The 13,893-nt window shown below is 46.1% G+C and overlaps 1 protein-coding gene across 8 annotated transcripts in view; it reads left to right on the top strand.

The window, feature by feature from the left end:
- ZNF618 (zinc finger protein 618) overlaps positions 1-13,893 on the top strand; it is a 163,160-nt gene that overhangs the window by 131,416 nt on the left and 17,851 nt on the right. For 6 of the 8 annotated variants that reach the window (XM_074891582.1, XM_074891579.1, XM_074891578.1 and 3 more), the window contains 3 exons: positions 273-356; positions 1,449-1,505; positions 8,711-8,755. In XM_074891582.1, coding sequence (XP_074747683.1) covers positions 273-356; positions 1,449-1,505; positions 8,711-8,755 — 186 coding nt within the window. The remainder of the gene's footprint in view (positions 1-272; positions 357-1,448; positions 1,506-8,710; positions 8,756-13,893) is intronic. The other 2 variants (XM_074891581.1, XM_074891586.1) reach the window with 2 other exon arrangements.

Below are 13,893 nucleotides of genomic sequence, written 5' to 3'. Positions count from 1 at the left end.
CATGACCCTTCTGGTTCAGTCAGGACTGGTGTTCCTGGGCTCCCTAAGAGCCAATCCAGGCCACCTCAGCCAGAAGGCATTCAAGAAAAATATCTACCTGTTATCCCTTCAATGAATCTGGCCCATTTGCCTCCAAAACGAGGTATTTGACCTTTCTGCTGTATTCAGGGTATGCAATTATGTGGCACAGGAGCATGTTGTCTTGCCTCCTGTCTGTGTGGTTCTGCATCCACTATTGACCAGTCACCATCCTTGCTTTGTTCTCCACCCAGCAGAAAGCGCTTTCAGCAGGAGAGTGGAAGGCAAAGCGCAAAACAACTTTGAAGAAACAAACAGCAATTCTCAGAACTCCAGCGGTAAGTGTGTTCACTCCTTCCTGCTGTTGCTTACCACGTCCTTCTTCAGAGCAGGATTCAGCTGTGATCGGTGATTATATATTTGGGGTACCTTCTTTAAGCTTGCAGGCAGCTAGTCCTTCTGGGGTAGTGCCCTCTTCTCACTCCTTTCCAGGTTCCTGGCACTCCAAGCCTGTAAAAAAGGTGATATGGGCATCCTGCTCCCAAGGTCCAGATACTTCAGCATAGATTTTTCAGTGGGTAGCAAAGGTGTAGAGAAGGGGAATATGGGGGGTGATAAAGCAGGACTCGTTCCTTGTCTGTGCATCAGTGAAGTCCTTGTGAAGCAAAGCCATTTGCCACAAGCAAGAGAAGTTTGAGGACTATGAATAGAACAGCAGTTTGCATATTACAGTGGTGCTCAGTGTGGCAGTTTATTTACACATCACTGTAACCAGAGTACAGCTGTTTGCAAGTTCACTACAGGAGGTCACAGCGTACCAGATGTGTAGATGTGGGACCAAAATACATGTGCTTTAAGGAATTAAAATTTACTCCACTTCTGGAGTTCCCTTGGGGTTTTAAGTCCAAGTGGTAGTAACTAAACATGACCACTGGCCTAGACAATTTTGATTAGGTACACCATTTATAGAGTTTTCTTTACAAGATTTTTATCCTGCCAATGTATTCCCCTGCCTTCAAGTGGGACACCGCCATTCTCTTATGCTCCCTAATTGGAGCATAACAGACAGACCAGATGAAACATAATTTTGACATCTTGATGCAGAGATAAATAACATGCCAGCAGAAAAGGCTGAGCCTTCCTCCATTCCCCATTCAAGAGTACCAAAACTGGAATGCACAGGTAAGGGAAGGGATTTCTCCCTGGAGCAGGTTACACAGTGGTGTTGTGAGGGTTTATGTCTGCCTCTGAAGCAAATGAGGGGCTTTCTGGAACCATGTTGAAAAGGAATGACATGGTGTTAGAAAACCCATGTGCAGTATCAGAGTGGGTGATAGTGAATGGGGAAGAAGTTGTTTGTTACTAAAATACTGCATGTTATGTTTTGGGGAACAATCCTGTACTAATCCAAGCATTCACCACAATTACAGCTGTTCATTCGGGGACAGAAAAACCTAAAGAAAAGAGGTGTAAGCAGAACCCATCAGGTGAGCTTGTCTCTGTGTTTCAGGCCCTTGTACTCTTTAGTCCTGTTCCACTTGGGTAGCAGCAGTCAGGAGTCCTTAGGGGCTGGCCAAGTCTGTCTTCAGTCAGCCCAACCAGGCTGTTAGACATGACACAAAACAGCATAGTTCACTGACTGCCAAGAGTTACTAGCCTGACTTGCTGCTCTGAAAGTGGCCTCTTGCCTCTCAGCAGGTCTGCTTCTCGTATCTTGTCTTCTGTGGTAGTATGAGTGGTTTGAAGGGTTTCAAAGACTTTAAGTGCATGTCTTTAAATGTCAATATAGCATTTGGGTTCCTGACTCCTCTGGGGCCCTTTGAAAGCAGCAGCCTCAGATTGTTCCTTTTTTATTCCTGTAAGCCCTGTATAACCTACAGAGGAGGGACAGAATTATCTTCCTTCATATCAAACAGCTTTTTTCCTAAAGCCAAGAAAGCTGCATTATAAAACCTTCCAGCTGCAAACCTCCTATTAGTTTTGCAGAAGAGGAAATGAACCTGTAGCGTGGGAGGGGGGTCCAGGAACCACTGACAAGAAGCACACACAAAGAAAGGGTAACTATTGAATAGTCCCAAGACTTTAGTTCTGTCTGAGCTGCTATTAAATACTGACCCATTGTTGCTGTGACACATCTCACAGATTCTCCCTGCCATCTCCTTGTACCAGCTCACATCACACTCATCCTTCTGAATCTATCTGAACTGCAACATTTAAAGCGCATGAGTACAAGCTCACAGTAAGAACCAAAACAAAGCCAGAAATTCTTAGAAATTGAGCAGTGAGTTTCATATGATTTGCTCATCTTATTTCATTGTAAGCAAGTGTTTCTGTCTGCACCACATGTATGGTCAGTTTATTTTAGTGGCTTAGTCTAGGGCCTGGCAGGTTGCAGGGTTGTTGCAAGGTGCTCACCTAAACTTTTGTTTGAGCCAGGAAAGCTGAGGAACTTGAACTGCACAGGACTGGTTTGAGGGGAGTTGGGCTCTGGTTGGAAGCAGTTCTTTTCTGCATTAAGCAGCTGACACACTCCTCAAAGCCAGACTGGTGCATGTATAAACTTCTTGCCTTTTCTCCCTTCCCTTATCTGTCGTGCATCCTCTTTTCTTCCTCAGCCCTGTTTTCCCCCTTGACTTCATCTTTGTGCTGCTTCCTATGTGTCCCGTTCAGTGCTCTTTTCCAGCTCTTGCACCAAGCCATTTCTTCTCTTTTGTCTCTTCATGTTCTCAGGAGTCAGTCTAAATGTTCTCATTGATAGCAGCCTGAGTGAGCATCACCATGTCACACTATGAATGGCACTGGTGATTAGAGAGCCCATGGAAAGCTCTGCAGGCATCTGCATGCTTGATTGTCCAAGCAGAACTCTCAGTAACTTCCTCTTTGAAGAGCTGACATGTCATTACCTCCCTGTTTTCCTTCTTTCCATGGCTGTGTTTCAGGAGGTGGGACAAACTGTGTGGTTCAGTGTTCATGTGTGATGTGAACTCTTAGGAGTAATTCTGCCATTGCTGGCTTGTCCTCTCCTGTGCTCCAGCCAACAGATTTTGAACAGGCAGGGAAGCAGCTGGTGATAACGTGGTTGAGAATGACAGAAGGACAGACACTTCTGTCCACCCCACTCCCATCTGCTGCTGATCACCAAACTCCTGCTGCTGTAAAGCGTAGTCCCCAGGTGTGGGAGGTAAATGTAGGTCCTGGTTGAGCAGCCTGAGAGCTGTGTGGCTTAGCCTTGTTAAATGCTTGATTCCCTGTACCACTTGCTCTTTGTGGATGTGAGTTTTGTGTCACAGGCTCAGTTATAATGATATCAGAGAAGCAGGGTTGGTTTTTTTTTTTTTTAGGCCACCCAGCCTAAATTATATTCTTCTGCTGTGTCACTGTCCTGACTTGCAGTGCCACAGACTGCTTCATGTCTAGAGTGAGGGAGAGGACAAGCAGAGCAGGAAAGTCAGCAACTAAAGCCACCTAAAATAGACTTGGATGCAATGCTGTAGGGAGTCCTAAGTGGGAATAAGACACTTAGAATGGAAAATGTTGGATTTCAGATGTCTCTTCCCTATGCACAGCCCCAGTGCTGGCCATAGGTATCTGGTATCCTTATCTGAGTAACCTGGTATCTTGCTGCCCATAAAACAGTTCCTGTTCTGCATGGCAATCACTGCCTTGTGGCTGCGTTTGAGTCCCATCTACCAGCAGAAGATCCGTCTCCCAGCAGGGCGTGATGGAGCCACAGAGTGGATGAAGAAGGACTGTTGAGCTGCCACCCACCTCGTGACTGGGAGAATGTCCTTTATATTAATGGGAAACAGGCTCCACAGCCCCTTAAACTTGCTTTTTGATGAAACCTGGAGGTTTCACAGTGCTTTAAAAATAGTATCTGCTAAAATGTGCGGATTGCTTCCTTGTGCCACCTCTGGAGCACAGGCAGCCAACGCAGAGGTCCCAAGTCACGTGAAGCTTGTGATTATTCACTGCTGAACTAAGCAAGGTCTAGAAAACAGGGACATGACCTGATCCTGAAAGATGGAATTGGCTTGTTGCGATGTGTGAGCTGTTAATTACCTAAGATGCTGTAAAGCTGCTTTCAAGAAAACACTCCTTGGTGGTGGTCATTTTGCAGAGTGTTGGCATGTGCAGTGGTCTTCTGTACTAAATTCTCAAGAGGCCAAAGAGTATTTGAAGGGCAGCTTGTGAAATACTCTTCTTGCAAATGCTAGTGATTATCAGCCTGAGCATGGAAGGGAAAAGCCCCAGAAAGGGGCAAATACGTGCATTGTGTTCAGTAGTGAAGGCTTGCTGCCCTCCTCTTCCACCGTGCGGAGCTGGAGTGCGTGGAGCAGCATTTGAGTGGGACTCTGCAGACTTGGCCCTGCAGTGATTTAGTGTGTAACCACACATGTTTTGTCCCAAGCTTTCGGATCTTTCCATTGTCTCACTTTTTGTCTTGACTTTAGAAAGCCTCAGGGGCAACGACCATCTCTAACTTAGTGTTTACAGCATAATCCAGCCTTGATCTGTTTTGGATGCTATGGGTGACTCCTTAGTAAAATGAATAATTTGCAGTTGCACCACCTGTGGGCCAAGAGGGATGAAGGAAATCATGAGACTTCAAGAAGGAAAAAAACAAAACAAAAAGGGAAAAAAAAAAAAGGTCTTTAGTTTAGATACCTTAAAATACAGCCATCAAAACTAAAAAACTAATTGAAATTGACAGTATTTGTTGATGTCTAAACTCGCTAGACATTATGAATGTGAAAGAAAAAACATTTAAAATTATGTAGGGAATTGGGAAATATTTTTAACTTTCAAGACTGATTTAAGCTGTATAAATATGTCTCAATTTCATCTGCTGCATTAGGTAACTATTACTGTCATAAGTTCCAGGGGAGCGAATTCTAGCATTTGCAGTTTTTAAAATGTCAGTACTTTTCATTCATATTTACACAATGAAGCTTTTCTTTCCAACAGAGTTTATTTCAGACTGGGTAGAGGGGCAAGAGAAATATCTTCTTTTTTGAATCAGTTCATGCTAAGATGAAGTGAGATTGAGACCAAAAAAAGTCAATTTCCTCCTTTCAATTTAGAAGTAAAAAGTTTTGGAAAAGACTGAGAAGTGCCAGTTCTCAAAATTTAAAGGACATGGGCCAAATTTTAAACATGCAGTTAGTGAAATTTTCAGAAATGACGGACTTTCTAGTCTGTCATTTCCTGATGTTACGTGCTATATTTCTTTTTAGTGAATCAGTTCTAAGTACAAAACATTTTTCAGTGCTGCGCTTTATTTTTCTATGTGTGCAGCACCCTTAAGAGTTATATTTAGCTAGGAAAATGTACATAAGCAGCATCCTACAATATATTATCGTTCCTATTTCCCATCCAGTTGTAGCATGGAACTATTTCAAGCAGGATAATTAGAAATGTCTCACTCACCACTTGCCACATAAACCCAGTATTTTTAGCATGTGTTAAACAGGGTAGTCTCTGAAACAGAAATAGGTAGTATGTCTTTCTTGCTTAGCAACTGAGGAGAACTAACCTTTAGTTTTATGGAAAGCAGCAAAAAAGGCAAAGTGCAAATCAGCATTAAACTCATGATTTAAATCTCTTCTGAAGCTTTGTTTGGTGGTGATGGGAGCAGGCATGATGTCTGGTGGAGTCCCCTGTGCAAATTCTGTTGCAATAACAGTAGCCCTTACAATGCCAGCTCCCCTAGTGCACCCGAATGGAAGGCCAGACTAAGAGTCTTAGCAGTGACTACTGCCAAACTTGTGTCCAAAAGAGCTGTTTTGCACTGAAAGTGCAGGTGGTCATGGTGCACATATGGGGGGAGTCAGCTAGGTGTGTTACAAACACTGGGATCTTCCTTCTCCTCTGTCGCTGGCCATACATCCTCTTCTGCAGTTTCTCTGTAGTCGTGATCATATAGCCTATCTGGTTGGATTTCTTCTGGAAAGATATGACTTCTAGGCTAGGATTTTTGGTGGGTGAGTGCAGTTTTAATGCTTGGGGCATAATAATTCTTGATTATTGATTACAGTCTGATGTTAGCACAGCCAGTCCCTACGCCTCTACCCCCGGGGATGCACCCAACTGTCTTACAGGTTTTGTCAACTGAACCAAAGCACAAAATACAAATCCCATTCAAGTGGTTCATCTCTTGGTAAATCTCTTTCTCATCTGTTGGTTGGTTTGAGAACAGGACAAGCCTGCTACTGCTGCCTTTCCATTGAGTTGAGAGGTCCAGGTGACCAAGTTTGAAGAGTGAGGAAAAGATGGGGGAGTTGTTGTTATGTGATCTCCCACATTGTCGCAACTAACCTGTGCAGAGCACGGGCAATGCCCGTCATAGGGCAACACAATTGCACATGCACAGACTGCGTTTTCCAAGGCAGCCAAAAAATGATGTGCCCAGATGAAGGGTTACCATGAGTGCAGTTCTCATCATTAGAGTAAGAGTAACACAAGATAACTAAGAGTTGCTGTGTCCACTGGGCATTTGCATGGAATTGAGGTTTCTGGGAATTAACTGTTTACGTCTGGTGCCACATTTGTTTAAGTTGTTCCAGACTTGTCATATTGAACAGGCAACTTGCAGACAGGAAGAAAGATACCTGGGTTAAAAAAAAAACACTTAGCAACAAGTCTTTGTGAGTGATATTCTGCCAGTTGCTCAAGAGCCCTGGGTAACTAGGAAGGACATTGGGACAATACATATGAAAGACATTGAGGCAAGAGTGTGAGCAGTCAGCAAAATTGGGCACAAACAGACAGCGATACGAGCTGTGGATTGCAATCTTCAAGCACAGATATTGGACTGGGCTGGAGCTGGACAGTACATGGCAAAAAGAGTCACTGATAGAGCAATGTCTGGGCAGAAAAATGTGACCTCCAGTTTCAGTTCTGCCTGGAGAATCTACAGAGTGAAAGATTATCAAATCCCCAGAGCAAGCTGAATTATCATTAATCATTCAAACTGACACTTCTGTGACTGTTCTCAGAGTTGGTGGCTTTAGTGGAACTGTGCTGAGGCAGGGACATTACAGTGCATGGATAACAAAATGGCTCATAATATAAAGACCAGAAAAATCCCAACAGTCTTTCTTCACTTAAAATACTGTAGTAGCAATGTTTAGCAAGTGGCCTGAACTCATATTGCAGACTGACAATGGTTTTCCTATGTATAGGAAGTCAAGCATAATGAGGAGACTACTTTAGCACTTCTGGCTGGAAAGCAGCCAAAGGGTACGTTGAGAATTCATTGTGGTGTATGAAGTGGTGAACGCCACTGCTGTGTGCCTCTTCCAGATCAGGTTCAATTTCGGGGGGGACGGTAGAGTGTTGGCCCTCAAAAGCTTACTTGCCTCTGGTGTGCTGAAAGAGCCCTTTAAAGCCTGAAGCCGTGGGATGGTCCAGTGAGCATCCTTGTGTTCACTGATTAAGTACAAAGCAGAGACAGAGAGCACAAATAGTGAAACAGTGGTACCTAGAGGAGCCTGCCCTGTTCAGCTGCTCAGTAGGACCAGTTTAGGAACCATCTTCTTCCAGATACAGACCTGATCAGCTGCAACTAGTACTCTTAGTGCAACGTTGGGTAATGAACATGTGTTGGGTGTTAAGCGATCAGCAGTGTTCTGTATCCAGCTGGTGCCTTCCATGCATGCCCCTTCCATAGCACTGTCTATTCATGTCTTTGCCAAGCATCATCCATGCCTTCATCTTCATTCCTTACTGGCTGGCCCTGCCAGCTGAAGCCCTGTTCAACAGCTCAGGTCGTCATCATGTTGAAATACTTAGCACGAAGGGTCACTGTGCTTGACCTATGCGGTTAATGAGTTAAGTTTTCCTTCCAAGCAAACCAGTCCGAGTCTGTCAGCCCTGAGAGCCTCATACACCGATGCATCAACTCATAACTTTGGACCTGGGGCCATTCTGTAAATGCACTGAATTGATGACTGAATATTTAACTCTAATGGTTTCTACCCTTCTGGAGGGATTTGACACTAAAGGACCTCACCTGGAAACTGTAGGAAACTGCACAGGGCCTGAGGTGCTGAGAATCACTGCTTCTGCCCCTGTGCACTGCAGATGGCCCCTGGTTGACCAAGGGCTCGTTGAGCGTGTGGGGTTTCCATTCCTTTCAGACACATCTTAAAGAGAGGCAATCTGCAAGGTGTGCTCGACAGAAAATGTCTATTCTAAGCCTGAAGTAATGTGCACTGCGTAGAAATTCTCTCCTTTGGCATACCATCCAGTGAGGCTAAAACACCCTGTTTTTCTTCCCCAGCTTCAGCTTGAGGAAGCTGCACAGTGAATCTGGAAATTTGCATCTCAGGCCCCAAAAAAAAGCCATTTGTAAAGGGTTTCTTGCCCCCTTAGCTTTTCTTCTGCTGGCCCTCCCCACTTGACTGTTCCCATTACTGTAGCATAGGGTGTGTGTTAAAATCTCTGGACGTTTCAAAATGGGAAGGAAAGAGGCAGATTCCCAGCCATGAGATACTTAGCAAGACACTGAGACAGAAAATTCACAGCTGATCATGTCATAATCTGCAGTAAATGGAGACCCCCATCCTGCCACAGTTAAATCTGGAAGTGCGGAGTAAGGATAAGGATCAGTGAGCAGATAGGCAGAGCTGTGTAGCATGCAGCGAGGTCTCTGCCAGTCTCAATATTTAAATCTCTTTCTTTTTTGCAGAAACCGCAAGTCCCCTGATTTCAAATCCTTTCCCGCTTTTACAAAGTAAGTGTGATGGATGTCTGTGGTGCGCAAAGGCGGGGACTTTCACCCTGCAGCTGTGCTGGCCTGCCCTCTTAGCATTTTTCACGAATAAATGGGTTTTTATTATGAGTCCAGGTGTCAAAGAACAAAATGCCTCACTTCTGTGGCTCTGGTTTCAGAAGTAAATGCAACAGAAATCCTTCAGGGTGTTCCTGTGCAGTATGTGGCTGCTAGACCATTTAGACTCACGGCCTTCTGGGAGTTAATTTTTATGAAATACGCCAATACGTGTTCTGAGAGACCAGGGTTTGAAGACTGAAAATGAACCCGTGTTTAAGTTACACTTATGCACGGGAAAACTAGGCTTCATGGCTCGGCTCACTAAACACCTTTGCAGAGACAATTTGCTTTGGCTTGAGAGCACGGATGAGAAATGGGAGCCCAGGGCACGGTGGTGAGCAAGCAGCAGGGGAAGGAGAGCAGGTTTGGGATGGGCGGATGCAGGTGGGCTCTGCTTGAGACTCTGCCCTGTGTCCTTGATGCTTTCAATAGACAGAGCTTCTTCCTTTGTCTTACAGTGCGTTTGGTGACTGCTTAGCTTGTGTCTGGATCTTGGGGGTGATACTGTCTGCGCCAGCCTCGTAATCCAGGACTGCTGTCTCTTAAGTATAGGACACTCCTGAGTGCTGCACCCTGAGCATGACTGCAGTGGCACAGGATGCTTGTTCTTTCTCCACTTACAAACCTGAGAAAGAAGTGAGAGCTTTATTCAGAACATGAGAGTTCACGTTGGAAGAGAAATCAAATTAGTGCCAACAAATTTTAACAACCATGATGCATTCAGGACTCCCCTTTTTAAAGCATGCTTCATAGCATCTTTTTACATCGCACCTCTTTTGTTGTCTGAGAGGGGTGGAAGCGACAGAAATTTCTGTTTTCGAGAAACTTCCCCTTATTTTGATATGTGATGGCATTTTTCTAGGAGACTGCTGCTGGTTCTAATGTATTGTGTCATTGGTTTGTGTCAAAGGTACGGGAAGATGCAGTTACACTGTTATTAAAGCCAATGGAAACATTGAGCAAAAACACTGAGACATTTCCCTTACAGTTCTTCTGCATTTGTTTTTCATCAAAATGTGGACAGAAGTGTTGAAATGTGGGTCTTCTCTGTTGAGGGGAGAGCTGCCTGGGGGTCTGCTCCCTGTGCTGCCATCAGTCGTTGAGCTGGCTGCTGGGTTTCACTCATGCACAAGCAGCTCAGGGCGTTTTCTGTTGAAACTTTCTGTTAAAAGCTCTCAACTCATGTTCACTCCTGGCCTCAAACCAGGCTCTGCTATTTTCTCTGGCTTAGATGTGGCAATGAGAGTTAACATGGGAATTAGAGTGATTTATTTAACCTAAGCACAAATGCTGTTTTTTCTCTGTCTTGGCTTATACAGCCTGCTGCCTTATTGTGGAGCCTTGTTCACTGGGTATACATAAAGCACTAATAAAAGTGTCTAATAATAGCCCTGTGGAAAGATGTTTTAAACTGTGCAACCAACTGTGAGTGTTAGTTCTATGTGGCTCAAGAGACTGAAGAGACTTCAGCAGCTGCTGGTGCTTTAGATTTCTGTAAAGGTGTTTTCAGAGAGTACCTGGACAGCCAGTAAGGGTGACGTGATAGCATGTCTTGTTCAGAGCAGAGAGGGACCTGGCTCACAAAGGAGGTGTTTTTTTCTGGGGAAGAATGCCTTGGGGAGAAGGAGTGCTTTGTGCTCAGCAGCCAACACCCAGTGCACCACAGACAAATGTCTCTTCTTTTTGGGGAGAAAAGGTCTTTGGTGCTTGATAGGAGAATGAAATGCCATTGCTTAGGGGTGCTGCAGTGCTTGAGTTTTAGACAACTTGCAAGAAGCTGTTCTGGGTGTTTGCAGTTCCAATGGCACTGTTTGCTTGCAGCAGATTTTCTTGTGCTCTCCACTATGTAGCTGCTCTACATTGTGGGAAAACTTGGGAATGAGAGTCAGACTCTGCTGAGATCAGTTGGCTGTAGAGTAGCCCTTTTCTGCTGGCAGACAGGACATTTTCAGAGTGATTTCCCCCTCCTTCCAAATTTTCAAATATTTTGCCTCAGAAGAGCCGTACAGAGTCAGGATCCTGGCTCAGCACAGTGCGATCCCCAGGTTACTGGAGAGAGGATGGCACTGGCGCTTCAGAGGTGGCCATCTCCAAGCCTTGGGGTCTGCTCCTCTGCATGGCAGGCAGTGGAAGGAGCAGATAGCCCAGTGACAGCTAGCATGGCTCGAGAGAAGAACCTGCTGGGTCTGTGCCACAGGCTCCAAGTGGAAGGGGACAGCCAGTGAGGAAGGAGGGACCGGAGGAGGGAGATGGGAGAAGATGGTGGGTGGACAGATAGCAAGGGAGCAGTGTAGGCATTGTGCAGCCTCACCTGTCATATACTCGGTGTTGTACCCTTTCCCCTTCTTCTCCGGTGCTGTGTGGACAGGTCTGGCCCACACAACATTTGCCATTTCATACACAGACTTTCCACTGCCAAATTTAGGCTACAGGCTTGCAGAAATCTTCTAAACATGCAGCAACAACAGAGAGCCAGAGAGACAGTGGGGCTCACGTGGCAGCCTGAACTCTCTGAGGGTTCAATTCATGATTTCTTGTCTTTTTGTGAAGGCTCAGAGCCTGTTTCCACCCTTTCTGCAGCAAAGCCTCATGCATGCAGCTCAGCCATGTGTGAGAAGAGGCAGAACATGGAGAATAGATGCCCAGAGGCTTGCTCTGCAAGGCTCCTGGCCCAGCAGCATGTGTCGGGGGTCAGGCAAGAGCCCTTTTCCTGCTGTTGCACAGGCTCTCAGGCTTCTGCAGGAAAATGCGTCATAGCCATGGCTGAACATGGACCCATGGGAGAGCTCAAGCTGTATCCCAAGGCCTGCAGAAGATGCAGCATCTCTGACTGCTGCCCCAGCTTCACGGCTCTGGTCTTGGCTGTATGAAGAGCTTGCTTTCCAGAGGTGGATAGGGGTGCTATATCCTGGCATTTCATCTTCTGAGCTGTTCAGTGATGTATGAGAGTGCTGCACTACAGGTTTAGAGTTGAGCGTTGGCAGGATTTTAATGGCTTATTTGCTAACATGAAGTTTCTGTAGGATGCACTAGTGCCAGTCTGTAGTAGCAAGGACACGGTCTGCTACATGCACACTGCGGGACGTTGTGCCTGGGTCACAGCCTGGCCAACAAAGCAAGAGCAGCCAAAGCATGGGATTTCAGCCTGTAAAGGGGGGAGTACTCTGAAACCAGCCTTGCTGAACTCTGCCTGTCTCCTTCCCCCTTCCGTGGCTGTGTAAGGTGAGCTTTGGGCAGTTTTCACACCCACCCTTCCAATCACCCAGCTGCTTTAGGCTGAGCAGCAGTTACTAAGAGTGAGCTGTGGAGACAAGGAGAGGAAGGGAAAGCTACTAATGCAGACTGGTGAATTTCTCCTCCGCTCCCTTGAGATACGAGTGTAAAGGAAGGTTGTGTGAGTGCGACAGCACTGGGTGCCTGCTGGGAATTGATGGGGTCTCGGGATGTTGTAGCCCATGTCCTGCACCAGCCCAGGAGGGCTCAGGGCTCCAGGAGCTGTGGTTACAGGTGTGAACTGGAGTCTCAGCCTGCAGCCTGAGCAAGCCAAGTACACAGCAAGAGACCAGCTGGCACCAGCACGTGTTTAGCATCTGCCCAAGGGAATGCAAATAGAGGAAGCTTGGAGAAAGCAGAGCACCCTCCTCCCCAGCCCACGCTAGGGGAACAGAGGTAGGATGCTCACAGCACCTGGCATTGCTAAGAGGCCCATGGCCCTAAGTGAGAGCCAGGAGCCAGTTTGAGCACGTGGGGTAAACAGCTGTTTTTTCCTCTGAAAGGGGGTCCTGTTGCTCCTGCCACAACTTCCATCCCCCTCAGATATGGAGCAGCAAGATGAATTGGTTCCTAAGAAGCAATTAAGGGTTTGAGGAGTGAGGGAGAAGGTTTCCAGAATCATGGGACAGGCTGTCCAGGCAGTCCTGCTGCAGGTCAGAAGTCTCTGAGCCATTTCTGAGCTGACTGCACAGCCGCTCTTCCTGCTTTCTTTTATATGTATGGCCTGTCTTGGTCACTCAAAACAACTGGAGCTGTTGGGGAGCACAGGTGTTCTCGGGGTTCATGTGAACAGCACAAATGGGTCCCAGCTTCCCTTGTACTGCCACCAGCAAAGCCGAGAGGGAGAGGAGAGGTTCGTTACCTGTGGGCCCCTTGCTGAGTTGAGACCACTCGATGGAGAGCAGATCCCCTCTGGATCTGTAAACCTCAGTCTGAGCAGGGAAGAGGAGAGCTGAAATTGCTCCTGGGGAAGGAAAAGCAGAGGTCCTGCAGTGGTGCAGAGGGGGACTGTGCTCCCATGAAGAAGAAAGGGACACAAGTGTGGCTCACAGGGGTGTTCAGAGCAGTTTTGACAACTTTTACAGTTAACTCTACCTTTAAGTTGCCAGCAGAAATCAAAAGGGAGAAGGGATTTACTCACTGTGCATACCAGCCCAGATGAGCAGTTCTTTTCCAGCGGTGGCTTTTGCCTGGTTTCAGATACGGATTGCCTCTTTCTTCTCTCCACCTTCCAGATCCCTCTCCCTCTTCTAGCACTGAGACATGCCACCCTCCTCCTTCCAGTCAGCCTGACTGTTCCCAGCTCTTCGCACTGTGGAGCATAAGGGGCTTAGAAGCTGGAATCTCAGAAGTATGAGGTTTGGGAAAGCCCTGGGAAATAAAGTGAGTTCGTCCATTCCCACAGGGATTCTGCACATCCTCCCAAGCATCCCTTCCCTCCTCCCCAGGAAGGACTTTTGAATTGTTGGATGAATTTAAATTTTATCCCTAGTTTTAATTTAACTCATTTTTGTTTTGGCAAACTGTAGATTTCTGTGACTCCTTGTCTCAAAAGTATTTAGAAAATGTTTTGGCATTTTCAGAATGCAAAATTAGTTTTTGAAAGTAGACAGTGGTTTTGTTTCCAGTGGTGGACATTTCTGTAGTAAAACAGAAGGGGAGGCTTTTGGAAATGAGATGAAAAACAAAAAGACTTTTCTGAGAAGAATCACAAATGAGAGACCTTTCAGAGTCACTGAGTGCACTGAGCACACAGCATGTTGTAG

This window comes from Strix uralensis, chromosome 21, assembly GCF_047716275.1.
Source record: "Strix uralensis isolate ZFMK-TIS-50842 chromosome 21, bStrUra1, whole genome shotgun sequence".
NCBI lineage: Eukaryota > Metazoa > Chordata > Aves > Strigiformes > Strigidae > Strix > Strix uralensis.
Note: the sequence above shows the minus strand (reverse complement) of the source record. Positions and strands in the feature narration are given on the sequence as shown.